The sequence below is a fragment of the Bombus huntii genome, chromosome 12, assembly GCF_024542735.1.
Source record: "Bombus huntii isolate Logan2020A chromosome 12, iyBomHunt1.1, whole genome shotgun sequence".
Lineage (NCBI taxonomy): Eukaryota > Metazoa > Arthropoda > Insecta > Hymenoptera > Apidae > Bombus > Bombus huntii.
This window is the reverse complement of record NC_066249.1, coordinates 4,199,538-4,224,847: the sequence shown is the minus strand read 5'-3', so window position 1 is coordinate 4,224,847 and position 25,310 is coordinate 4,199,538. Positions and strand designations below refer to the sequence as shown.

Sequence of the window (25,310 nt, the reverse complement as noted above, 5' to 3'; positions counted from 1 at the left end):
CGAGGATACGATTATCATGCGCACTCTCTCTTTCTTCGTTTCCACTCAATGCCTCCGTGTTTCTCAGTGGCTGCGTACGTGAACGTCTACCGGTCTTCAACTGCTCCGAATCGGTGCTATTCGTTTCGATCGCGCACTCTCACAAACAAACACACATACCGACCGTAGACTCGTGTATACATTGAGAGACGAAGCAGAGCTCCTTCTTCGTCGTCGTCGTTTCGTTCGGCCGACGCCGCGCGAGAAATATACACACTTTCTTTTCCAAATATCCAGTTTTTCTTCCACTTGAACACTTTCTAATCTTACCGATAATATCCCAATGTACTGTAATTGCACGTACCTCTTCTGTTTACTCGAAAAATCCCGGTTTTCTGGCCTGCGATCAGTAAAGAAAAAACGCAGACACCGCACCTCCCTTGTCAGAAAGCACTCACGGCAGACCGCAACACATGGCTACGGGCCTCCACCAAGATCGGCTATCCTCGACTCTATTCGGCAAACTTCGGACAGGACCGTACCTATCGCTTCGGTTGCCCTTCTCTTCCCTTACGAACGAGAAACCAATGGTTTTTTCATTATCTTACCATACAAATAATTTCTAACAGATTAAAAAATTTCACTTCGTTTTACACTTTACGAGCGCTATTTACGGTTAAAGTTGTATCGATCTGCAGGATATCTTTCAGTTTATATATATAGGCTTGCTAATTTCCGATTAATATTGCATCGATAAATATTATGTTGTACCGTTTGAATTTTATCAATTCATATCTTATTTTATTACGTACATTGTCATTTTATTCATTACCACGTACATAATTTTCTTATTTTTCTTAATCAAAATAACACACTCCGAGTGCTTGAAACATAAAAGGTTACCTTAAGAAATGTAGATAGTTTTTTCTTGTTCGAAGATGTATCGAGGGTTTTAACTGCATAGAAGCAGATGTGAATATGCGACGAGAAAAAAAAGAAAGAAAACTAAAGCAACAGAAAAGAAAAAGAAAATGAAAGATAAGGAAAGGGGCGCCCGGTCGTTGATTTCCGGTGCTGGCCAACCGTTAGAAGCAGGGCGAGGGTTCTGCACAGGCGTCCTCCGTCGTCTTCTACCGAAGGCCGTGTGGTGTCACGGTGAGCGTGGCAAAACCCGGAAAGAAGAAAAGAAGCCGAAGGAGCGTGGAGTAGTACGAAGGAACACGAAGGAGCCCGAAGGAGCTAGATACCCTCCTCCTACTCTTCCTTCTCCTCCTCGTTTACCTCCTATTCCTTCTCTTCACCATCTTCTCCTGGTTTTCCTCGTCAAAAGCAGCCCTGATTGTTAGCAGTGTATGTACATATATATGTACATCGAAACAAAAATCTCTCTCTCTCTCTTTCTTCCTTCTTAGTACTCCTTTTATATGTAATCCCAACGCATTTTCTTACATGAGCCTTTCATACATATTACTCGATAGGAAAATTCAACTTCAGACAAGTCGAGCCAAACTTGTTTGACGCAGCCACTACATTCATCTAAAAAATGGTTTTACAAAAGATTTTATTGTTATCGTGAATTTCATAGAACAATTATACTGTTTTCTTTTCCTTTTTTTTTTAAGTACATCTTCATTGTCGATATTTATACGATACTTTGTATAACGCATGCGATAAACCGATCGAATCAACTTATATATGCATTGACTTTGATCCTTGACAGTTTCGTAATATATGTTCTTCAAGATCCCATCCATAGCTGGTACAGAACATTTTGTTTCTCTCCATTGCTCCATTGCTCTTCTTTCTTCCCTATTGTCTCTCCTCGTCAGAACTTCCCCACTCAGCATCGACACCACGTCACTTTACTTTTTCTGCTCCCCCCTTCTATATATCCACACACACGTGCATAGTGCATACTCAAGTTCGCTCATTCGGTTGGTTCTTCTCGAGTACCATCTCTTTCTCGTCGACGATTCTTAGTTCCCATAATGAACCGTACGACGTGGATCGTGGCTAAGAGTAAACGGACGTAGCAGTTCCATTAATGATAGCTTTAAAGGAACTTGACCTTTTCAAGCTACCAGACAAATCTACCACTAAAATTCATTTCGTAATATTATTCTTCTATGAGTAATTATGCTGTTCGCGAAAACCCATCCTTACTTTATTCTTCTTTTTGCTACTCTTTCAATTTCATTATATCCATGTTTGGAACATTTCGAGTCTTGAATCATTTACGTGACAGTTACAGACATCTAATTGTAAGCCGATTTGATCGATTAAAAAGGAAGGAAAAAGAAAGCTATTACTTGTTCTTATTTCGATTTTATTATGCGTAGTGTTATTAAAATACGACGATATTTCCGAGCATTATTACAAATACAAAATTTACAACATAATTAGTTCAAACTCTCAAAACGATCGACGAATAATATATCTACGTATAATTACTTACTGGGTTTGAAGCAGTAATAAATGCGGTAAAAACGAGCTGTGGGGTAAATCTCAATGCCTTTTTTTTATGATATACTAATCCTGTTCATTCCAGGTATGTGTGTGTGTGTGTGTGTGTGTGTGTGTGTGTGTGTGTGTGTGTGTGTGTGTGTGTGTGTGTGTGTGTGTGTGTGTGTATCCTTGCTTACAGTATTTACAGATTAATTTTTCTCAGAAGAAACAAAGTATCAGAACGATAATAACAAATAACAATATCTTTTTAGATAAAAGTTTTCATTAAGATTCCAAGCAATTGAGGTAAAATTTTACGCCTTGATTGTGTTTCTCTTTCCGTGTTCAATTCCTTTCTCTCGCCTTTCTCTTCTCCCTATTTCGTATACAACCTCTCAACAGTTAGTCCTTCGTAAAAGTGTCAATGATTGAATGCTACACAACGAAACGAAAAAGTCATCATATTTATTTATTTATTCCGTTGTTACATATTTGTATTCGATAGAGAAGAGACGTTTGAAACACAGTGACATTGCTACTTTCGATAAGCGAAACCAATATCAACATCGCAAGAGTGGTCGATGATGACTTATGAAATGCTCTTCCGTAAAACAATTTTTTTTTTTTTTTTTCGAACATCGAAGCTTGCACGAAGTAAGGGAAATTTTCTCAGAAGATTCCCAATGTAGATCTTAGCTCGATATTTTTTTTCATTATTTTTCTTCTCCTTATTCTTCTTATGCTTTTTTGCAATCGATTCGCGAGAAATCTTTACGACACAAGGACAACGTTTTGAAGTAAAATAGGAAGAAAATGAAAAGAGGAGGATTAGAAAGGACGACAATGTTCACTGTCCCAAGTTTGGTATGTCCGAGCCACGAGCGAAAAGCAACGTTGTCAACGAATCGATATCCGGATGGGCGTGGCGTTGTCGATCCTCGCGGATGCTATAATGTAGAATTTCTCGATGCGATCGTTTTCATTCGAAAAATTTAGTCTCTCGTAAACTCGATTCGATTCGACTGAAATCGACGTTGCATCGATTTGGTTACATCGCGTCCGGGTTTCGTTGAACCATTACCAAAGCTACGCTTATCTCACTGTTGTACGTTTCTTTTCTGTTTACTTTCTACAACATCAACTAGGAGCGTAGTGTCATCGTTATCTTGTTCCAACTTCAACATTCATTTAATAACCTTTTCCGTCTGTCTCGTTCTCCGGTCCCTTTTCAGTATTTTTTACGATCATTAAACTATAAAAAACGTGAACGAGAATCTTGCGTTTCTCGAAATCTATTTCAGCACGATAAAAAATATCGAGACCAACTGCTTCAAATATAACGCATTCGCTAATTGAATTACGGTTAATTTTGTAAATATCAATTACTTATCTTTACAACAAATAGTTAAAGTCGTGTATAAACACGATAGGACTTGAAATTACAATTTGCTTGGTGTAGAAGAGATTCGATGCAAGTTTAGTGTGAGTGGGGCGTTGCAGAAGCAGAAGTAGAAGCAGAAGCCTGGTTGAAACGTCGGAGAGCAGATCGGACAGGACTGACAGTGGATGCGTGTGCGGAGAAGTGGATGGGAGAAAGGACGCGCGAACGAAAGGTAATAGGCAAGGGGAATGTAAAGGAAAAGGGAGCGTGGAGTATGAAGCATAGAAGAAAGAGAGGGGAGAACTAGGGGAGAAAAAGATAGGGGACAGTACTACGCGAGAAGAGTATTCGCAGCATGTGGTCTTGTCAACCCCCTCGCGCGCACGGTTCTCTTTCACTCATCTTTCTCACCCCCTCGCGTGTCCTTTGTGCTCGTATCTTCCATCTACTTCACACACCGATTTCGTAGTTTCATTGCCGTTACACCAGTTAAATTCCCCCTAGGTTCGAAATTTAGTTTCTACCTCGTCTATCCGCTTTGTAAATACTAATTGCTCTATACAAATGTCCGAAACCCACTTAACGTTTTTCTTTTGTGTGCGAAATTGCAGGTAAATACCTACTTATCCTTCCTTTCTTATCCTTCGCGTATTTTTCTGGTTCTTTAGTTTGTTACACTTGCGTCATAATTACTCTAAATTATGGAAATTCTTACGCGTCGTTACTCAAGGAATCAATTGACAGATTGTTCTATAATTCTTGCTTTAGGACAAATTACCTGATCGAATCGTTATAGAGAGTATCGAATCTGCAGAGAGTAGAGACATAAACTATCTGGTTCGTCATTCGACTACATAGGATGAAATGGTCGTTCATCTGTACCTGGCACATTTTGTCCTGCTTTGACTTTTTCCGACATTTCATATACCCTTGTCCCCTAATAAATTTCCTTCTCTGTGAAATCCATTTACAGCTTTACCTTATCCCTTCTCTTCACAGGTCATTTCATACAATACTAACAAATACTAACAATACAGTACGAACGTAGCCCTGCGTACGCATGCGTATACGCATACACGCTTGAAAGCAAATTAAAGCTCCCTCCGCTTCCCTTCGTTATTCTGTGTATTACATTAGTACATTTTATGGCGCAAGTTTGCTGTGGTAATAAAACATAACGGTAAGCGAAAGGTTAACATTGCCAACGAATAGACGGTCGATTCTATACATCGAGGAAATGAAGAAGAACAATTACAGAATATCTATAAAATAGTCGATACAGCAGGTAGGAAATCTGTAGCTACGTCACTGAACGACTACCCTCTAGCGGTTCGGTAAGTTGCTAGGATACACCCCATGTTCGAACCCTCCCACGATTCGGCTATCGGTGCCCTTCTACTTTTCATCGCGTTGCTTCCATTGAAAGAAAAACACCAGCTGAATTAGATGCAGATCCAAACCGAGCTAAATTCCACGTCATTCTGATTTATTGTTAATAGTCCCTCGATTTCGAATTTATCCTGTTAACTGTATATTAGCAAACAAATTTACGAACTTTATGACTTTAATGAACGAATACTTTTCGCCGATGACGGTCTTTTTTCTTAATGACAGAACCTTTAATGCCAGATCAAATCTTGGAACAAACAGAATTAGGAACCTAATCTTGGTTTAGTAAGGTTTAGAAACCTTCTCATTCTTGTTTCTTTCCTTTTATTTTGCTTTACTGTAATATTGATATTGTTATTAACATGACATTGCAAATTATTCGCGATACTTATTTCCTCTACCAAACCAATTCATTCATCCGTCAAGTATAAAACTGTAACTATCTTTTATTGAATTGCAATGGCCACAATATTCTTGTAATATATGAAATAATTGATATAATATTTAAATTTTCGCACTTAGCTGTTCTTACCGCTCGCCCCCTTCATTCTCGCCCACCCTCTCTTTCTCCCTCTCTCTCTCTCTCTTTTTGATACATTAATTGCTTGTTTTCACAAGTACAATGTCGTATATCTTACTACCTGGGTAACTACATACTTTGTAAGAACATGGATAGATCGCGCAATACATTTATCTGATATACATAATTCTTGCAGAAATGACATTCATTTACTGTCGACGCGTAGTATCATGTCCAAAGGTAAATTAGAGACAAATATAAAAATACAAATAATACTTACCGTTTCCTTCTAAAGACCGGAAGTTGTTCCAGATTTTTTAGTAGTGACATCTTTCGTAGTTGACGCGAACTTATCTATTCGACATGTACCGGTTTACTCGCGGTAACCGGTACTAACCCCAAACATGAAACCAAACACTTGATCGTACACAATTATCGAACTGTTTCACATGTGCACTTTTAAACAATTATGACAACTGAATAGAATATCACAAAAATTCACTAATAATATGTTATTTAAGTAGAATTACTCATAAATACACGCTCAAAATGGCAACTCACGAACCAATCGTCTCTGCTTGTGCGTTTACCAGTACTGCTGTAAACACTTGGTAGTCAAATTAACGACTATAATATTGAAAACTTGTCATGCTTCCTCATTACAACAAAAAATTAATCGATCAAGGAAACGATGGAAATTAATTATGCGTGAAAGTAGTCTATATTATATCATAAATATATATGATATGGAAATTAAAGATAGTCACGTTGTATGTTGAAATTGACTAGGGTATGTGAAATCCGGCAGTCACAGGTCGAAGCGCCACTAGTGTCATGGTCTTTTCCTGTTCACGCTTACTCCAAAGAAGACGTGAACGAAGTTTGTATGGTAAGGGACTCGAAGATTCGATAACTTTACCTATTCAGTTGTGTTAAAAAAAGTGATATCATTATATTGGCAACGTGCAAACGATAGTCGGTGATTAAAAACGTATAATACGTTCTACTATTTACTAGCTAAATATGTTTCGATTTGTACACGCGACCACATGGCCACATGTCTTCGTGTTATTCGTATACAAGTTTTTATATCAACAAAGTTGTGGTGTTTCATAGATAACGATGAGAGGACTTTGGAAACATTCAATTTCAAAGAAATAGCGTTGAACGTCTATATCGTTTCAATTATTCCGCGCTGTTACAATTTCTGTCAAACTTTACTAGTGATACAACTAAGCGATGTTTATACATATTTCTTTCTCTTTTTTTCGTTTTTTTTTCTTTTTTTCCTCATTTCTATCAATGTACCGCGTTGATTGATATTCAACAAAAAAAACAGCGTTTGCAATATTTGAATCCGTTAAATGGAATATTTTTCAAATTTTCAATTTTTATATTCATTTTGCAGAATAATGAATATATTCTCTCTGTGATTTATGCACATAGTGCTAAAAATTGGCGATCTATGATTTTGCATTATTAATATACAATTTATATAAATAACACATATATAAGAAGTTTTTAATGATAACTTTTATTTTACAGATAAATCATGGCTGACATAGAAACGTATGATGATATAGTGGTACCTACCACTACAACTTTGCCTGTGGCACTTTCCGCTGAATTGCCAGAAATTAAATTATTTGGTCGTTGGAATTGCGATGATGTACAGGTGAACGATATGTCATTACAAGACTATATCGCTGTAAAAGAGAAAAATGCAAAATATCTACCACATTCTGCTGGACGTTATGCTGCGAAACGATTTCGAAAAGCTCAATGTCCCATAGTTGAACGTCTCACAAATTCTTTAATGATGCACGGAAGAAACAATGGGAAAAAGTTAATGGCAGTAAGAATTGTAAAACATGCCTTTGAAATAATTCACCTGCTAACGGGTGATAATCCTTTACAGGTAATGCATATATTATAGTCATTTTTTTTTTGTAACTAACTATGGTTACTCTATTTTATATATGTACATATGTATATAAATAAGTAAAATTAGAATGAAAATGCATTTACACACGTTTATCTTTACGTTTATTACGTTTGTACGAAGGTTCTTGTGACGGCTATCATTAACTCAGGACCAAGAGAAGATTCCACGCGTATTGGTCGTGCTGGTACGGTTAGAAGACAAGCGGTGGATGTTTCTCCGCTACGACGAGTAAATCAGGCCATTTGGTTATTATGTACCGGTGCTAGGGAAGCCGCATTCCGTAACATTAAGACGATTGCCGAATGTTTGGCGGATGAACTCATTAATGCTGCCAAAGGTTCGTCTAATTCTTACGCGATTAAAAAGAAGGACGAACTCGAACGTGTTGCTAAATCTAATCGATAAACATGTTTATTTGTGAAAATATAAAATAAATGATATGTCTTTAAAGTGATTCTTGCTCTATATGTTTCCCGTCCTTGTCGTTCATATACTACACGTATAAGGATACATCATGATAAAAAAAAGATCGAATTGTTATTCGAATAAACATTATTTGATCTTCAATTTCATAATTTTGTCCGTTAACGAAATAACGAGCGAATTCTGTTGGAAGGCTAACGCAAAAGTGAACAAAATCAACAGGGAATGATTCGATTAAGATAAAGATGAAAGGGAGATAAACGATATTTAGAAATTGCATGATTCTTTAATTTGAACATACCAAGCGTAGTTGACAATTTATTGTCGAGATAGCGATGTTGTAGCAATGCAGTGTTACCACTACAGAAAATATATCGTATCGTATAATTTAGAGGTTGAGTCAAATCGGAAGTTGATCGCGTAATTGGTTTTTATTTCAGAGAAATAGGTTGTACGTGTACGATCATGTCAGGAGCATTGAAAAAGGTAACGTCTCTGTGTATAACATAATATAATTAGTAAATTGCTAAAATAATTGGATAATATCTCTTTCATTCTCGAAATGGTTCCGTCATTTCGTTCAAAACATAACCATACCTTTTTTTCATGTTCTGTTCAATAACAATATCTTTTTATTTATAGTCAACAAACTTAACTGGACTCGCTGTATCTGTGAATCCTCGTGTGGAACTTCGTGTATTGTATGAACGAATTTTACGGCTCGTGAATCAGATGCCACAAGACTACATTTACAGGAAATCTATCGAAAGTTTGATTAAGGAAAGGACCGATATTATATCACAGGTTACTTCTCACTTAAGGATTCTTAAATACTAGATATTTGGACGATATTTTTATTTCGAATCGAATTACCGATATAATATGTACATATCTGACGTTGCAGAATGAAAGCATCCCTGCTATAGAAGAAAAGATAAACCAGGGACAAATCGAGGAACTAATAATTCACGCGAAAAACGAACTGAACTTGGCACAGGATATGTTTGAGTATAAGCCATGGGAAAGCTTGATGGAAAAAGCTCCACTGCATCAGTGGACTTGGCCCCCTCACAAATAATTTTAATTGTCTTTCAAATATTTGTACATAGTACTAAGCGAATAGCTTATCGGTTAATGTAATAGAATCATAGATTAAATTATACTTCCATGTAGCAACGCATTGTCAACGATCGTGTTTATTGTTGATAGCAAGTACGTATTTCCTAAAGCAAATAGTTGCTAATATGAGACAAGAATGAGCATTTAGTTGTGAAAAATCGATTTGCGTTCGATTAGTGTGAACTCGACGTGCGTAAAGACACGAGGTGTTGAGGTAAAGGATCGCAGAAGGAAGAAAATCGGATGATACATCACGATTCAAACATTTAGCGAAAAAAGGTGGCGAAATGTTGAACAGCTACGTCTAATTGTTGGAACATTAGAAAAAACGTCACATAACACACTCATATAGAAGGAATACGTTGAAAGGAATGCGGCAAGGATGAGATAGGTAGGGGAAGGGACAATGCTATATGCGTTACATGGTTAGGTGAAAAGGATGGAGAGATAGTAGGCAGGTTGGTAGATAGATGAAAGACGAGCGATGGTAGGAGAACGGTTTTAACCAGTGTTCACAGGGGTGGGGATTCGAGGGCCGCCGTCGCCGCCGCCACCGTCGCTCAGTTCCGATTTCGCGTCGCGTTCGAGGATAAGGACCGCGCGGATCGCACTCTCTTTTGAGTCGTCTTACCATCTAAACGCACCGTGCAGTTCGACGATTTCGCTCTTTGTTTTCTCCTTCCTCTTTTCTCTTCTTTCCTCCTTTCTCTTTTTCCTCTTTTCCCATTTTTGCAACTATTTTCCCTCCTCTCCCTCACTTTGATCCTTCTCTCATCCTTATTCTATATCTTGTTCTTCCTGCTGCCATACCTACTTTCTCATTCGCTTTCTCGTCAGCCGATTTTCGTCTATCCTTAATCGTTCCCTATTGCCACGCTTAATCTCGTGGCAGACGTTCGCATACCGAAAGTACGATTATAGTCTCGCGAATTCGACATTTGAAATTTAACTAGTCGTCGGGGAAATTGCGCGTGTGCTACAGCGTACGATAACAGTCGATCTCTAGGAAGAGAGAAGTCGTACCGCACGGAGATACTCGCGACAGTGAATAATATCGTACAATTCGACTGTTACGTGTTGTTTGCTGTTTATTCTACGCTACCGCTAACTTTAATTAAGGCAAGTATATATGTACATGTAAATGTAATAACACCGAGAAAATGGTCGAAAAATGTGTATTTATCGCAATCATAGGGTCGATAAATTTTCAACTCCTATATTGACGAATAGGAGTGCGTTGCTTCCAGTTTTTCGTACGATGACAGGATTTTAAAGAACAGGAGCCATGAAATTCGAGATCGGTTCAAAAAATAAACGTTGTACGAATTTGTATCCTGACTGCTTAAGAATCGATGGCCTCCTTTCGAACGCAAAGACCTTTCGCGCGACGCGACGCAACAGAAATTTTAAAAGGCCGTGTATTCGAAATGGCCAACAAACACGGTGGGAGCATCATTCAGCAGATAAATGTGTACGGCAGATTCTACGATGGAGAACAATACTCGTGGAAAAAACCGTGTCCCTGTTCCCGTTCACGAGTACAATGCGTGTAATTTCGTTGATTGCGACGAAACGAAAGCGGTAGAGATATTAGCATCGGTCGAACAAACAGCGAGAACAGTCTCGCGGGAGATTCTCGAATCGTCGATCGTGGAAAGAATCCGTACGATCGCGGTCGGTTGTTGTCGCGAAAGATGGGAGAAATACGGAAAGAATAGACAAAATCGGCAGAAGATTAACGCGCCGTGACGTTGCCCCGTTAGATGCTTCCCGCTCGATGTATCTTTACCGAGAGACCACTAGCTTTGTTTACTCTTTAACGATTCCTGCAGCGCGACGTTTTCTCTTTCTCGTATCCGTTTTCCTCTTTTTTTTTTTCAATCCATAACCGCGACGGAGTTTTTGGAAAAAATCGAAGCACGAGGAATCGTTAAAGATCTTTCGTTTCATATATATCTCGAGAGGATGGTTCGAAGCTTCAATTTTTGTTCTACGACGCAAGTGAGAGGGATTGCAAATGAGCGTTGGTCGTTTTTCGCGCTAGCCATTCTGGCTTGGATTTCCGCTTAGGTTACAGCTTAGACGCGATTAAAACGTGCGATTAAAAATCGAGCCAGAATATCGATACGCTTCACTGGGGACGTTTCGCCGCTTGATTTTTCCTTACCGGTACACTTTATCAGGGTGTCATATACAACAATAGTTTAGATTCGGACGTGGTACTACGTAAGGATAATGCGATACGGAGCTATCCAAGGTTAATCGGCGGCGTTTTCTTGCGTGTTTTACGAACGAGAAAGCCGTGCGCTGAAACGGTCGATCGGCGCGTAGGAAAGTTTCGAAGAAGGAAATTTGGTTTGCGCGCGCCCTATATGATGTCGAGTTTGTTCGCGCAGTCGCAGCTGCATCGAATGCGTAAGCAAGCGTGTACTCGCCTACTTTGTGTATACGTCTACGGTAGCGCGTTAAGCGTAGTTTTCATTCGTTGCCTGTTAACGAAGCTTTCGCTCGGTAGTTTCCAATTAACGAGACGGTATCTCACGAACAACGAATCTCGAGTCGTAAAGCGACGGTCGTATTACTCTCCTCGCTTCCTTGAGAAAAGCGGTTCACTTCTCGCACGGAGGACTGTCGTATCTTCCATCCTTTCTCTTCTAACACTCGTAGTTTCTTCAATGCGCGGATGATTACGGTTCGTCTCGCTTCGTTTCATTTCGCTTCCCATCCGTTTCGTTTCTTTCGATTCCGTTCGACTAGACGCACAGTTTCGCACCGTCTTCTTTCCTCGATCAACATCGTTGGCAGTCTCATTGCCAATGGAGCCCATCCTCTTTCTTCTTTCCTTTCTTCTCTTTCAACGAAGGATATATTTAAAAGAGCCGTGTCGGAATATCAAATAAAATCATTCGGATCTTGAACGCATCGCTGTTCCTTCTTTGCGCAAACACAGCTTTCACTTCTCGCTGGTTCTTGCCATTTGCCCTTCAGCGTCGAGGACGTCACAATCCTCGTTGAATTATCGCGGCTGGGCATGCCATTCTTCGTCAGTCAGTGGATTATGGATTATGAGTAGCATTCGTAGTAGCTCTATTTCGGTTAAAGTCGATGTGTAGAACCGCGTTCGCGGACGATATCCATTGGGGAAAGAAAAGTACGGCGAAATTTGACCGACTCCACGTACATATTTGCTTTCGAGGAATCGTGGATCCGCGCAACGCGCGCAGGAAGTTTCGCAACGAACGCTTCATCTCACGAAAGAATCGCACGTATGGGCGGGCGCGCGATTGACCTGGATTTTCGATGCTAGTTTCCCGGTAATGCGACAGCAGTCAAAGTACCGCGCGCAGCAATAACAGAGAGAATCGTGGTTCGAATGAGGTCAGTAGTCGAAAGTTGACGAGAGAATAACGATAGGTACGACGACGATTACGATGGCAATAGCGATGACAACGCTGTGGCGATGACCACAAGGGCAAACAGCGAGTTAAGTCGAAGCTGAGGAAGGCAAAAAGACAAAATAGACGTATATCGCTTATACATTATATACTTGTTACTCGCTGCACGAGAAAGAAATGCTCAAAAAAAGTGGTGGTTCGGGAGAGTGATCGAAGGGCCTCCCCGGGCGCCGAATATTCCGCGAACTTCGAACATCGAATCGGCCGCGTCGTTCCCTCGATTACCGATCGCATCTATCTCTGCTTCGCGTCCGAAATGTTCCGTACTCTCTTTCATTCTCGCATCGATACTCCCCCTTCTCTCTCTCTCTCTCTCTTCCTTCTCTCTTTTATTAACCGGTATGTAACTATACATATACTTAGCTCTCTCTTTACCGGTACACATTGCTCGACTGCTGCCACCACCAACACCATCATATAGATAACGCACACACGTCGTTCCCTCCCTTCTCTTTTCTCCGCCTTTCGCTCAATCGCTCTGCGAACCTTGCTACGTAGCTTTCCTTCCGCATACCAAAATTCCTGGGAAACGATGCTGAGAAAATAATTCCGAACGATGCCGCTTCTTTTTTTCGCTTTTGCGGCGTTCTTTCTTTTCTGGTTTCGTTCGGCTCGTTCGTTCGATCGAATCTCCGATCCACCGAGATTTTACGCTCCTGCTAGCCAACACGCATGCGCACAGGTGCGGCGAACGGAATAGGTGCGGCACAGTGCACTTGTGCGACTCTGACTGACCCAGATGCCTCGCGAATAAAACCCATCCGTACTCGTTCTCGATATCCTGCCGTTCTCTTCTATCTTTCTCCGACCCCTGCACCCCGTCCTCTTCCTACTTTTTCTTGTCTCCTTCTGCCTGCGAGCTTCCCACTAGGACCAAACCTCAGCCCTTCTCTCCTTTTCGTTTTAGCTGGCGCCCAGATCCAACGACCGCGGGATAATCGCCGTTCGATGTATTTTCCAAGAAGGAAGAGCTACGCGCTCGTTTGAGAAAATACGCGACGACGCAAATGCCCCATACTCCCGTACTCGTCGTTGCTGTCGTCGTCGTTTGTCACTTGCGTTTGATGCGTCAAACGATCCGGTCGGGCGTATGCCTTGTCTAGGCGATTTTTGCGCGGGAACGCAACTTCGAACTAGAAACGTAGAACGAAAGAGCAAATGGCAAGACCGACAACGATCGGGCAGTTAAACGATAACCGGTTATGCGTTTCGTTCGCTCTCCTTCCGTGGAACTCGCCTTCGTTCCTGGATAGTGTTCGGCGCTTTTGCTTTCCCTTCTCTTTGTCCTCTATATTTCTTTCCGTCGTTCGTCGTTTCTCTGATCGATCTCGTCTTACGACGCTAACGCCAGTGCTCGATAAGCGAGCGCGAAGTGAGGAAAACGGATGACGAGCAACGGTCGTTGTAAGAAATTTTGCCGCGAAACGACGGAAGAGGAAGTGGCACGTACGAGCAAATACGGAAATCGTACACGGTCTATTACGGTGCCGCGTAATACATACGGCATTCGAACCGTTACGAGAGAAATCGAGGCGAAGGTCCGACGCGCAACATCGGTCTAGAGCCTGGGATTATGCGACTATTCGGCCAACGACTCACGTCCCGTGAAGCGAGCCAACGATCCACGACTAATCGCCGCTCTGTACCCGCTGTACGCTAGATTTTGCCGTGTCAGAGTCGAAACGATCGCTTCTCTCCTTTTTTCCACTTGCCCTCCTGTCGTTTTTCTCCTTTTCTTCTTGCGCTTGTTCCGTTGCGTTGATTCGGCTAGGAATAGGCCACGAGTGCAACGCGACGTCGACATCGATTCGTGTTTTGTCCTACCGCGGCAACTGACGGCATTCTCCCGCCATTCTTCCCCTTCTCCGGACTGGTTTATCAACTTTCGGATTCCTTCCGCGGATTCTTCCGTTTACGTTCTCGTCGATCGAATTTCGGTCATGAAACGCGTTCTCGACTTCGAAAGCAAAGAGAGAACGCGCAAGATGAGAACAGGCTGACAGTTATCGCTCGTCCGCTCTCACCGGATATACTGGATCGAACTTGTCCTGAAAGACTCTCTTTTTCACACGTGGACCGCGACCTCGATCCGATTTCATCTACGGCGTGCTTCAATTTCTCTCTCTCTCTCTCTCTCTCTCTTGTTGTCTTCTTCTTCTTCTTCACCTCCCATACATACATGGATGCAGGAACGCTCTCATCCGATTTTCCGATCGCTACCGGTCGGACTAATTGGGCTATTGGCGGCAATCGCTGCGGCGATAGACGAAGGTCGAGGAAGCGTTACGGCAAAGATGACGACGACGAAGATGCCTCTCGGCACAGCTTTCTCCTTGCTTTTACGCAACAACGTCGGGAACGTTGCTCGAAAGATGGAATACTCGTTTAGCGGGAAAACAGTAGGCGTGTAAATTTACTCGCCGTGATCGTATTTATCGTCGCGTCTATTCGAGCGTGCTGCGACTACTTGAGATCGAGCTGGTCGATTTTTCGAAGAAGACGAGCAGTATATGCCGTTGGCCGTCGATTTATCGAGACTCTTGCACTAATTCGAACCCGTTAGGCAAAACCGTTACCGCTGGTATCGAGCACGAGTTGGTCTTCTGTTCGGTTCGCGCAGTTCGTCTCCACGAACGAGAAGCATTTCGTTGGCTCGACCAACGCTATGCCAAGTAGAACGAAATATGAGTGAAAAGCAAGAAAGGCGGGGAAGGCAGACGAGGCAGAAGAAAGCGAGGATGATGAAATTACAAAGAATTTTAGGAAGCGCCGAATGCACGGACGATGGAGGATCGGTCGCGGTTCTCGTAGCTGCAGCGAGGACGCCGCAGGGTCGTCGAGATGGGCAACAATGGGAGCAGTTCTCGAGATCAGCAAGCTGCGTCCGTGTGTTCGAACGGGCTGACCGTGCCGGATGGAGTAAATCGGGGTTGGTCTCAGTCCTTCCCTCGGGAATTAACGAGACATCGGTCGCAGCCAACCGCTGCGCGCAAGGTCCTCCCCGAGCCACCGAATCAGAGGTTACGCGCCACCGACAACGGAAGTATCATACAGAACGGTGGAACGATCAGTGGTCGCAGAGCACCGACGTTCGCGTCGTCTCGCGACCTCACCAAGGTGAAACTCGTCGTTAATTAGTAGAAAACGAACGCGACCTAGAAAATCATGCGTCATTGCCTTGACCGTCTTTCTGTTGCAGCGTACCAACGATCCTTCGTTTCGGGAGAGAAGCGGTTCCGCGTCGAACCTCGTCCAACCCTGTTCGAGAAGGATCGATCGGCACTGCTGTCGCTATCGAGCCGATTCGAGTCGGCCAGATGCGAACACCAGTGCCGGCAATCTGAAGAAGTTTGGCAGCGAGCCTGACCTTCGTTGTTCTCCGGATCTGGTCTATCCTCCGACCCCGGGCCGCTCCGATTTATCGAGCAACTCGATCGACAGGCAAGAGACAGTCCCGCCATCATCCAGCTGTTACCGCTATGGCAAGGAATCCAAAGAACGACTCGAAAGCGCATACAAACCTAGGAAAAAGTACAAAGCTCCTGCTCCGCCGGCATCTCCCGCCTCTCCTAGTCTGCACGGAGACTCCTCGCGAGATGTCGACTCCCGCTTCTATCCGCACGCGCATTTCCATTCCCATCCTCATTCTCATGCTCATCAAGTCGAACACCATCACCATCGTTCGCAAGTTCAACCGCCTCCACGAAGATCCCGCCTGTTTAAGACTCGCGCCGAATCGAAGAAAGCCCAAATCACATGGCAGCTGTCACCGTCGTCCGACTGCGATCGCGAACGATCGCGACCCACGCAAAGAGACGCGCCCAACCATTGGAACGGCGCCCCTTGTCCCTCTCGGACGATCCAGCATTCCGACAACGACGAGGTCGTTGCGGATGCAGTGCCTGTTAACCGGCACGATCGCGATCGCCCGAACGTCGACGAACATCGCCACCATCGTTCTAGACTGTCCGATCACGGAAAGAACACGCTGCAAAGAAGCATCAGTAGCCCAGAGTTTCAAGCGGAGTTGATTCGAGTGGCCAAAAGAGTCCGTGACAAGTTAGATTCCAGCGGAACGGCGTTCGACGAATCCACGCATGATCGTCGGGGCGACCGTTTCGACGCGGAAACGGTCGGCCTTGTCGATCAACGATCGAGTCGTCGACGTAACGAGATCGAAGATGGGCGAGAGAATCGCGACGACGGTAAGGAACGGGATCAACGCGGTCGATCCTTGGATTCAGTCAACGTTATCGAAACGGGCAATCGCGAAACAGAAGGAGGCGTCGACCGCGATGCGATCGCTAAATCGAACCGACGTCGTCGAACCTACGAAAGCCCGGCATCGAGGGATCGGTCAGCGAACGACGCGGTTGATGTTGTCAACAGTTGTTGCAAGTCGACCGAAGGACGACCGTGGCAGCATCAGCAGCAAAATTTGGATCCTGGCAGCAGACGAGACGATGACCGTCGATCGAAGATCGTTTCGGCGAAACAACCGCCCGATCAAAAGTGGCCAGACGTCGCGATAGCCGAGAAATCCGAAGCGCGATCGCTAGGCAACGAGTACGTCGGAGAAACGGGCAACTCCGCCCCGAACGAACGATCGGAGGATCGAGAACACAATCAATCGTAAGTTGCTTTTCGCGACTCTTTGACGGTTCCAACCGTCGATGGTTTCCTCTTTCGATAACGTACGCGATAACTTGCACCTGTATTCGTTGTCCGTTAGATCTGCCTCGACGACGCCAAAGACCTTTTACTTCGGTATGAACGAGGGTTCGGCTGCGGAGACTCGAGCCCACCAGGACCAAGATATCGAGGGAAAGTTCGAGTCCGAGGTCAAGTTTCTGCATCGCGATCAAGCAGACGGCCGACCTTCCTTCGTCGCGGATGCGACTGACGACATGGACGATAATGTGAGTGGTCGATCGCTCGATCTGCTCTTTTTCTTCTCGTTCGTTCCACGAACCGACCGGCGATACATTTTCAGGAAAGAAACGTGGTGGAAAATATCTCGCTGAAGCTGCGTCCCACCTTGCCGAAGAAGCAGTTGGAAATTCCGCGATTTTCGCCATCTGCTGCTTGGAGATTGCTTTCGACGTTGGAAACACCGGGCCCGAGTATGAGCACTGCCAGCGAAGAAATCCCGGTTCGTAGTCGTAACGTTTTTGTTCGTTGATCGATCGTCACCTTCCCGTTTCGATCCGGTTCGATTCCGGTTGAAACCGCGAATGTCGTCGGGCGTTCGTTTCTCTTTTAGGTGCTGTTCGAGGAGCGAATAGAGCGGCTCTCGAGGCCACCACCACCTTTCCCTCTGTCTTTGGGACCCCGCAGTTGGCACGACAAGTCCGGAGATTCCGGGATATCGGGGGATGCCGGAGCCGGCAACGAAGACTCGTTCGACGTTAGTACGATCAACAGGATGAAAACGACCGTGACGAGGCCCACTTGGACGCCGCAACAGGATTTGGGAGAGGAGTCGAGCAGCGACGCCGGCGTCGACTCGCCGCCGCCTTTATCCACTCCGTTGAAATATCATTCTCCGCGAGCGCACGTCTTCTCCCTTTCGTTGCCCAGAGACGAAGCCAGGACGACGACGTGTCTCTACGCTCCGGAAACCAAGACCAGGGAGGCGTCTGCGTTCAATTCGCTTCAGAAGCTGAAGAGATCGGTTTCGGGAGCTTTCGGTATAGGTTCCCACGAACATCAGAGAAAATGTACTCGCGACGTTCTCGACGATAACTGGTTGTTATCGACCAGCGCGCCAACCTCGTTGCAGCACAATCGCGGCCGCATCGAACCGGCGCGGATTTCGCCCTCGATTTGGCAGCCGTTTCCGTATCGAGATCGCGTCGCTCGACGCGTTCAACGTTCGCGCGATAGCGACGACGACGATAACGACGACGACGACGTCGATGACGAAGACGAAGACAACAACGACGGCGTTAATGGGATCGATGATGATTTGACAGAAGACGTCGACGACGAACGAGACTCGCGAATCAATCAGGCGATCGACCGCGACGCTAAAGTCAAAGAAAATGATTTTCCAGTTATCCTGAAGCCTCCGTCTTTTTCGTATCTTATGCCTGGCGGTCACGTTATGTATCTACCGGAGACTAACGAAACGGAACACCGAGCGCAGCATTTAAGGAGTAGAAAAATCGGTTCTACCGATTACGCGGAAACCAGCACGATCAATCGCGAGCAAAATAGCGAGGAACAAGGTGAATGTCAGGCTGAAATCGCGCCTTTTCGATTAAACGCGTACAAGAATGCCGATCGAAACAGCAACATCGACGTAGACAACGACGATAACAAGGAAGACCGAGTCGAGAAGGCGCACGAGCGCGAGGAAGAGGACGAAGAGGAGGAGGAAATAGAAGAAGATGACGACAACGAGTACGAGGACGAAGACGAGGACAAAGTCGGCAACGTATCGAAACGACGATGTAAAAGATTGAAAAGTCGCATCGGCGGCAACGATTCCAGAGGTCTTAACGAGCTTTCGACTTGTCCCGAGCCACGCGAGAATGTCAGTCAGCCAAAGCAAAGGAGAACGTTTTTGTCTTCTGCGAACGACGACCAAGAAACGCGGACTTCCAACTTCGACGCGATCGGAGAATCGAAACCGCAAAGGAAGAATAATTCGAAAAGCAGAAGGTTCACTTTTCAGTCGACGGTTAGACAGATAGAAAGACGTCGATTAGCCGAGAAGCTATCGAGGGAGGCCGAAGCGAAAGAACGGCAAAGAAAGGGCGAACTCGAAGCGATGCGCAAAGTGGAGGAAGAGTTTCAACGAAAACGCGCGAAAGAAAAAGCGAGTATCAGACAACAGTTGCGTCTTTTCAAAGAAATGGAAGAGAATTTCAAGTAAGTATGACCCCGACTCTGGGCTGAAAACGACGAGTCAACGTGCCTTGCATACGCAACTATACATACCTATCGTGCTACAACTCGATATCTCGAGATCGTTCGTTGTTGCAGTAGCCTGCCGACCCCCGACTGGGATGGTTCGCAGTTGTCTCGTGCCGATCCGGACGGCGCGCCTTCCTCCACCGCATCCTCTCCTACTTCGTTGCCAATTGGGAACTCGTCCACGATCGCACCTGGCAAACGTTCTATCGGTGACTCGGATTCGACTAAACAACTTCGTGCCGAGCGAAAAGACTATCGACCAAAGTATTACGATTGGTCACCGGATACCTGTAATCATTTAGACAATCACAGACAAACAACTGTTCATCCAAAGATAGTTTGCGATATTCCGAAAAGTTCGCACGTTTTCGTCGACGCGAACGTTCAACCTGGCAAGCCACCAATTGCGTCCAATTCTACTCCAAAGTCGGACAATTATAGGTAAGACTGATTTGTTGAAACGATATACCTTTCTTCCTCTCTCTCTCTCTCTCTCTCTCTCTCTCTCTCTCTCCTTTCCTCTCCTTCTGTTTCATTCGAGACGTTACGTTTCTCTCGTAGGAAAGATTTCGCGCACGGCACCGTGGCAACTAAAACCTCTTTCGCGAGTAGCGACAGCGAACTGTCCCAATCGAACACGAGGCCGCATTCCAGGCAAAACAGAATCAAGAGCAAACCCCATCGACCTAGGTAGGTTCGAGCATACGGAATCTCGATTTCCTGGTGAACCGAAAGCTTAGAAAATAAAAGCGCTTTCTTCGCCGTTTGCGTCCAATCGCGTTGGTATCGATCTTTTATATGGACTCCGTAGCATACGATACCTATACGGTACCTATGCTTACGATTCTTAACGGGATCCTGTTTCGTTCGTGTTCCATTCACGATCGTTGATCGTTTCGTGGAATTTTTAAGCTGGGCATGATATAGAAATAATCCTAACGCCTCTAGTCATCTAACAACGCTTCATTAGAGCTAAGTTGATATCGTGCATGAATCCGCGACAGCAGAGTCTAGCGAATCGACGACTCGTTTCGAAGAAAGAGCGTTCGAACGATCGATCGATACATATACATGTATTTTTTCGAATTCTACTGCACCGCGTTAAACAACGACCAAACGAGTCTCGCGATTCGCAAGCCGAAAACAGACAAACGCTTAACCGAAGACACGAATCGTCGAATCGCTCGAATTTTTTCGTCAAACGCCAAGAGCGAGACAGTTGGAACGAAGACAAACAGCGAACGAACGTTGAGAGCAGGTCCGGTAGTCCAGTACGAAGCGTGGCCGCAGCAACCGCATCCGAGGAAGATTTGTCGCTGCTGGTAGAATCAACGAGACATCCAAGGAATCCTACCCACGATTTTATACTAACCGGAGTGCAACCGTTTTCGAAGCGAAAAACATACAAGCCGATTTCCTTCAATCCTCGTCCACCTCCGCCCATTCCGAGCTAATCTCCCGTTTTTTAACCAACATTTTTCGTGACAGTATCGAGAATATGTTGCGAAATATACCATTTTCTACGTTTACTACGACTCTATATATATTGTTATTATGTATATAACGCGGTGTATATATGTAATATATAATGGAATAAAATATCATTTTGTTTTTACAACGTGCTTTCCGATTTCGAATGTGGCGGCGGTTACAGTCGAGTTTAGTCGAACTCGTCGCGCATGCGCAGAAAGCTAATCGCAATTACAACCGATCGAACCATACCTCGTTCTGTCTGTTGCTCAAATTCGTTTATATTTCCTACTACGATGGATTATTCTGATGAAACGGGACGATCCAACGACACTGAATCGTCGACGTCGAATCGTCGACATATAATCGACTGTCTGTCCAGCGTAGGATCTAAAACCATTCGTAAGTCGACACCGTCGAGCGCGCTCATGTATGTACTGATTTATATCATCGTATTTTCCTATTCTTCACACGCTTTTTCATGTTTTTCTAATCTCTATCTAAAGACGTAGCGAATTCGAATCTTTGATATCGGATAGCAGCGACGAGGAAGAAAAAGCAACGATCGACCAGCTGGAGAAAGCAACGCGATCGAAAACCGGTAAAGACACAACCTATCCCCCTCCAGCCGACACGGCCATTTTCGAAGACACGGACGAGGCACGTCTCATCGAAATTTCTGTTCTATCTCCTCTTCCATTTTCGAAAACGTCGAATCAAACAAACCGGTGATCAAAGCTGCGCGTTAAGTGTTTCGTCTTTCTTTCCCCAGATAATTCTATCGATGATTTGGAACAACAGTCATCTTGGCGCCGCTTATTATAACATCGTTACGTCCGAACTATTCATTTTGGAAGACACGATGGACGACGTTGAACGTTTCGACGTAACGAATGCTCTGTATAGGCAATGTTTGCCCCGTTACGTGATTACGAACGCTGCAGCGCCCGCTGCTTTTACCAATGCTATAAAAAAGATATTGACGACGGAAGCATCGAACGAGGAAACGAATTCGTTCGATTCGCGCGGTACCGTGCGTAACGCCGTGTTGAAAGTAACCTGCAAAAAGGAGCATAACTACGAACGGTGTTCTCACAGGGTGAGATGCCTTCGACTCGACTCGGAGCCGAAGAACGCCAATAACGTGGACAGACTAACCTTTTTGAATACTATACTCAATTTTAAATGCTGCGCGATGATACACGCGTTGGGTTCGCTCTTGCTGTTCATTGACAAACACTGGAACAATATCGCGTTGGATCCGTCCGGAAAACCGTCCTTCGTATCGCTTAATTACCTCAACCTGTAAGTTGAAATCGCTTTCCTTCCACTCTCTCATCGTCCGCAATTTTTTCCATTCTATTCGGTTTTATATTTTTGCGGAACAAGCCGAGATTTGGTCATAATGGACGAGGACACTTACAAGGCGCTGAATATCGTCCAAGCCAGAGATCACCCGAGTCTTTTTAAATTTGGCAAAACAAGTACAACGATGAAAGGAATCAGTTTATTCTCGTTACTGAATCGTTATTGCCATTCCAGACCGGGAGTTCAATTCCTGTGGTAAATTCTAGTTTATCTACTGTTAGTTGCGTATGTTCGCGGGAGACACCCGGTTGTCCTATTGTTTTTGTTTGTATCTGTAACCGCAGGAAGACGCTACATCATCCGACGCGGAACATCGCCGTATTAGAGCAACGATTAAACGCTGTCGAATTTTTTCTGAATTCGAAGAACCAGAGCGTTGTCGAGAATTTATCGTCTTGCTTAAGGCACGTATATCGTTTGACCAACACCGTGCTTGCCTGTTGTTCCGGACCGCAAGCCAAGCCATCCAATTGGTACAAATTGCACAAGGTTCGATTCTTTGTTCCGATTCCTTTAGTTGCTGAATCCAGTTATAAACGATATGCGAACGATCCTTGCGCCTTGCTCGATCAGTCAAACGGTTTCATTTGCTTTTTCAGACCATTTCGCACGTAATTTGTATCGCGGACATATGCGAAGAATACGCAGGACGAATAGAACTGTTTAGGCAAATAGCCGAAAGTATCACGAGCGAGATGCAATACGTTAAGTACTTTATCGAATACATAGTGGATTTTGGCGAGAGCAGACGCGAAAGCAAGCTGGTGGTTAAACCGAATGTCGACCCCTTGCTGGACGAACGTGCGTGCAAGATTTATCTTGATTGTTTCCACGAATTGTTAATCGTAATCGTAATCAGAGCCTCTTGATTCACAGTGAATAATGTGCGACGTACTCTGCCCGAATTGCTTACGCAAATGGGAGAGAAAGATATGCGAGAGCATCTTCCATCTTCTGTCACCGGTTGTAACATGCTATATTTGCCAAACATTGGCTACGTTTTAGCGATAAACGAGTGGAATCCGACTCCGCCGACGAAAGACGCTACTTATCCTGGTTTGGAATTCAAATTCAGCATTAATCAGGTGCATTATTACAAAAGTTCTTCGGCGAAAGGTCGGTGTCTCGCTTTTACGAACCAAGCTTTTACACTTGTTCATTCTCATTCGGCTGATTTATTCTAGAACTAGACGAGACCGTGGGTGATATCATATTGAAAATAGCCGTTCGGCAGAATCATATCGTACAAAAGTTAATACGATACATAAAGAAACACACAGGAACAATTTTACGCACGATTCAACTGTGCGCCGAATTGGACACGTAAGTACCCGTAATCGCAACCAAAGGTCGTACAAACAATTCGATGGTTAACACGCACTGCTCGATCGTTATAGTTTATTGGTGTTTTACAAAGTGGCGCGCGATTATAACTATGTCAGACCAAACGTGACCGAGTCAAAGATCATAAATGTGGTCGAAGGACGGCATCCGCTGATGGAATGCGCGACGACGTTCGTGCCAAACGACATACGTTCGGGGGAAGGTGCAAGTTTAATCAAAGTTTTAACAGGGCCAAATTCTTGCGGCAAAAGCGTATACCTAAAACAGATCGGACTCGTAGTGTTCATGGCTCATATAGGTTGTTACGTTCCTGCAAGAACCGCGACGATAGGGACGATATCTCGTGTTCTGACTCAAATGTCGAACACAGAAAGCATCGGACTGAACGCGAGTTCGTTTCTACAGAATCTTCGGCAGGTAGGCGAGCGGTGTACGTTTCCCTGGATCGAATCGAAAAAAACGAGTTTGCATTTCAGATAAACGTGGCTCTACGCGCATCTACATCAGATTCGATCGTAATATCGGACGAATTAGACAGAGGAACGTCCGAAATTAGCGGATTGTCGCTGGTTGCAGCCGTACTGAACACGTTCGCCGAAAGAGGTTCGAACTGTCCTCACGTGTTTGCCGCGACGCACGCGTATAACGTACTTGCGTTACTGCCTCAAACTCCTGTAATCGAGACTCAGGTGAGAGAAAACATCTTTGTCGATAGTTTGTACTCGTATACCTCCTCTCTTCCCTTTCCTCTTCTCTCCCTTTCTATTTTTTCCTTCCTTTGGAATACAGACGTTCGAATGCGTGATCGACCAAGATGAATCACTGGCTTTTCTCTACCGTCTGACCAACGGTAGCACAAAGCGCAGTTTCGCGCATTACGTAGCGAGAATCGCGGAACTGGAAGAAGACGTTGTTAAGCGAGGATTGTTGGTAATTAAGCACGATTATACTATATACAAGATTATACGAATATACTTATAATTCGATGAATCGCAGGTATTCCAGAAGATAAAACAACACGATTTACCATCGAGTATTCATTGTCGTATCGATAGGTAAAATAGTTCGTACGCGCAGCATCGTAAAATATGTAATTATCGAGAGTGTTTGATTTTAGAATGAAACGTATCGTCGATCGATTCAGAGGGGACGACGATTTAGATTTGGAGGAACTAAAAACACTAGTGCGGCAAGCTGTGTTTCCGAAATAATCGCAGGCACCTCGATTCGAATAAAACAGTCGTCTGCTACGAAGACCAATCGTTACAGCGACAAATAAATAAAACATCTTTGTATTTTATACGTAAAGGAATAAAAATAAAACGAGTTAAAATTCAGGATAAAATTAAGATATCTGGTGTTCCGCAACAGCAGGCCACCGATATTTATCGCTACGTTTCAATTTCACGTCCGGAGTCTGGTTTTTATCTCCGACCTGATCGTGTTTAGATATTTTCAAGTGGTTAAGATCAGGCGGAGAAAATGGCCGACGGGGCGGTGTTTGAAATTGCCAATAGATGGAGGGAGAATGCAGCTGCTCGAAAAGAGGTA

The 25,310-nt window shown here is 44.2% G+C and overlaps 5 protein-coding genes across 12 annotated transcripts in view; 4 read left to right on the top strand and 1 right to left on the bottom strand.

Moving 5' to 3' along the window:
- LOC126871530 (zinc finger protein 608-like) overlaps window positions 1–6,350 on the bottom strand; it is a 33,186-nt gene extending 26,836 nt beyond the window's left edge. For 3 of the 6 annotated variants that reach the window (XM_050630422.1, XM_050630414.1, XM_050630420.1), the window contains exons 1-2: window positions 5,995–6,350; window positions 344–548 (exon numbers count right to left, since the gene is read on the bottom strand). The gene's annotated coding sequence lies outside the window, so the exon portion shown is untranslated. The other 3 variants (XM_050630415.1, XM_050630417.1, XM_050630416.1) reach the window with 2 other exon arrangements.
- Window positions 6,351–6,484: 134 nt separating this feature from the next.
- Window positions 6,485–8,113, top strand: LOC126871550 (40S ribosomal protein S5). 2 transcript variants are annotated; one of them, XM_050630469.1, is made up of 3 exons: window positions 6,485–6,603; window positions 7,260–7,632; window positions 7,780–8,113. In XM_050630469.1, the coding sequence occupies exons 2-3, from the start codon at window positions 7,267–7,269 to the stop codon at window positions 8,062–8,064; spliced, it is 651 nt and encodes a 216-aa protein (XP_050486426.1). In that variant the 5' UTR covers window positions 6,485–6,603; window positions 7,260–7,266; the 3' UTR covers window positions 8,065–8,113. The 2 variants fall into 2 exon arrangements, with proteins under 2 accessions (XP_050486426.1, XP_050486427.1); XM_050630470.1 differs by having other exon boundaries at window positions 6,549–6,693.
- A 289-nt stretch (window positions 8,114–8,402) lies between these two features.
- Window positions 8,403–9,269, top strand: LOC126871552 (NADH dehydrogenase [ubiquinone] 1 alpha subcomplex subunit 5). Its single transcript, XM_050630473.1, has 3 exons — window positions 8,403–8,568; window positions 8,725–8,886; window positions 8,987–9,269. Exons 1-3 carry the CDS (start codon window positions 8,548–8,550, stop codon window positions 9,158–9,160), a joined length of 357 nt encoding a protein of 118 aa, XP_050486430.1. The 5' UTR covers window positions 8,403–8,547; the 3' UTR covers window positions 9,161–9,269.
- A 146-nt stretch (window positions 9,270–9,415) lies between these two features.
- On the top strand, window positions 9,416–21,195 carry LOC126871532 (uncharacterized). Of its 2 annotated transcripts, none has more exons than XM_050630429.1 (9): window positions 9,416–10,320; window positions 15,420–15,773; window positions 15,856–17,288; window positions 17,389–17,575; window positions 17,650–17,808; window positions 17,920–19,532; window positions 19,650–20,018; window positions 20,139–20,267; window positions 20,836–21,195. In XM_050630429.1, the coding sequence occupies exons 2-9, from the start codon at window positions 15,498–15,500 to the stop codon at window positions 21,029–21,031; spliced, it is 4,362 nt and encodes a 1,453-aa protein (XP_050486386.1). In that variant the 5' UTR covers window positions 9,416–10,320; window positions 15,420–15,497; the 3' UTR covers window positions 21,032–21,195. The 2 variants fall into 2 exon arrangements, with proteins under 2 accessions (XP_050486386.1, XP_050486385.1); XM_050630428.1 differs by having other exon boundaries at window positions 19,647–20,018.
- Window positions 21,196–21,256: 61 nt separating this feature from the next.
- Window positions 21,257–25,145, top strand: LOC126871536 (mutS protein homolog 5-like). Its single transcript, XM_050630445.1, has 13 exons — window positions 21,257–21,477; window positions 21,554–21,707; window positions 21,820–22,352; window positions 22,437–22,610; window positions 22,700–22,904; window positions 23,015–23,216; window positions 23,292–23,531; window positions 23,600–23,738; window positions 23,813–24,176; window positions 24,236–24,448; window positions 24,549–24,689; window positions 24,756–24,814; window positions 24,877–25,145. The coding sequence occupies exons 1-13, from the start codon at window positions 21,257–21,259 to the stop codon at window positions 24,968–24,970; spliced, it is 2,739 nt and encodes a 912-aa protein (XP_050486402.1). The 3' UTR covers window positions 24,971–25,145.
- The last annotated feature ends 165 nt before the right edge of the window (window positions 25,146–25,310 follow it).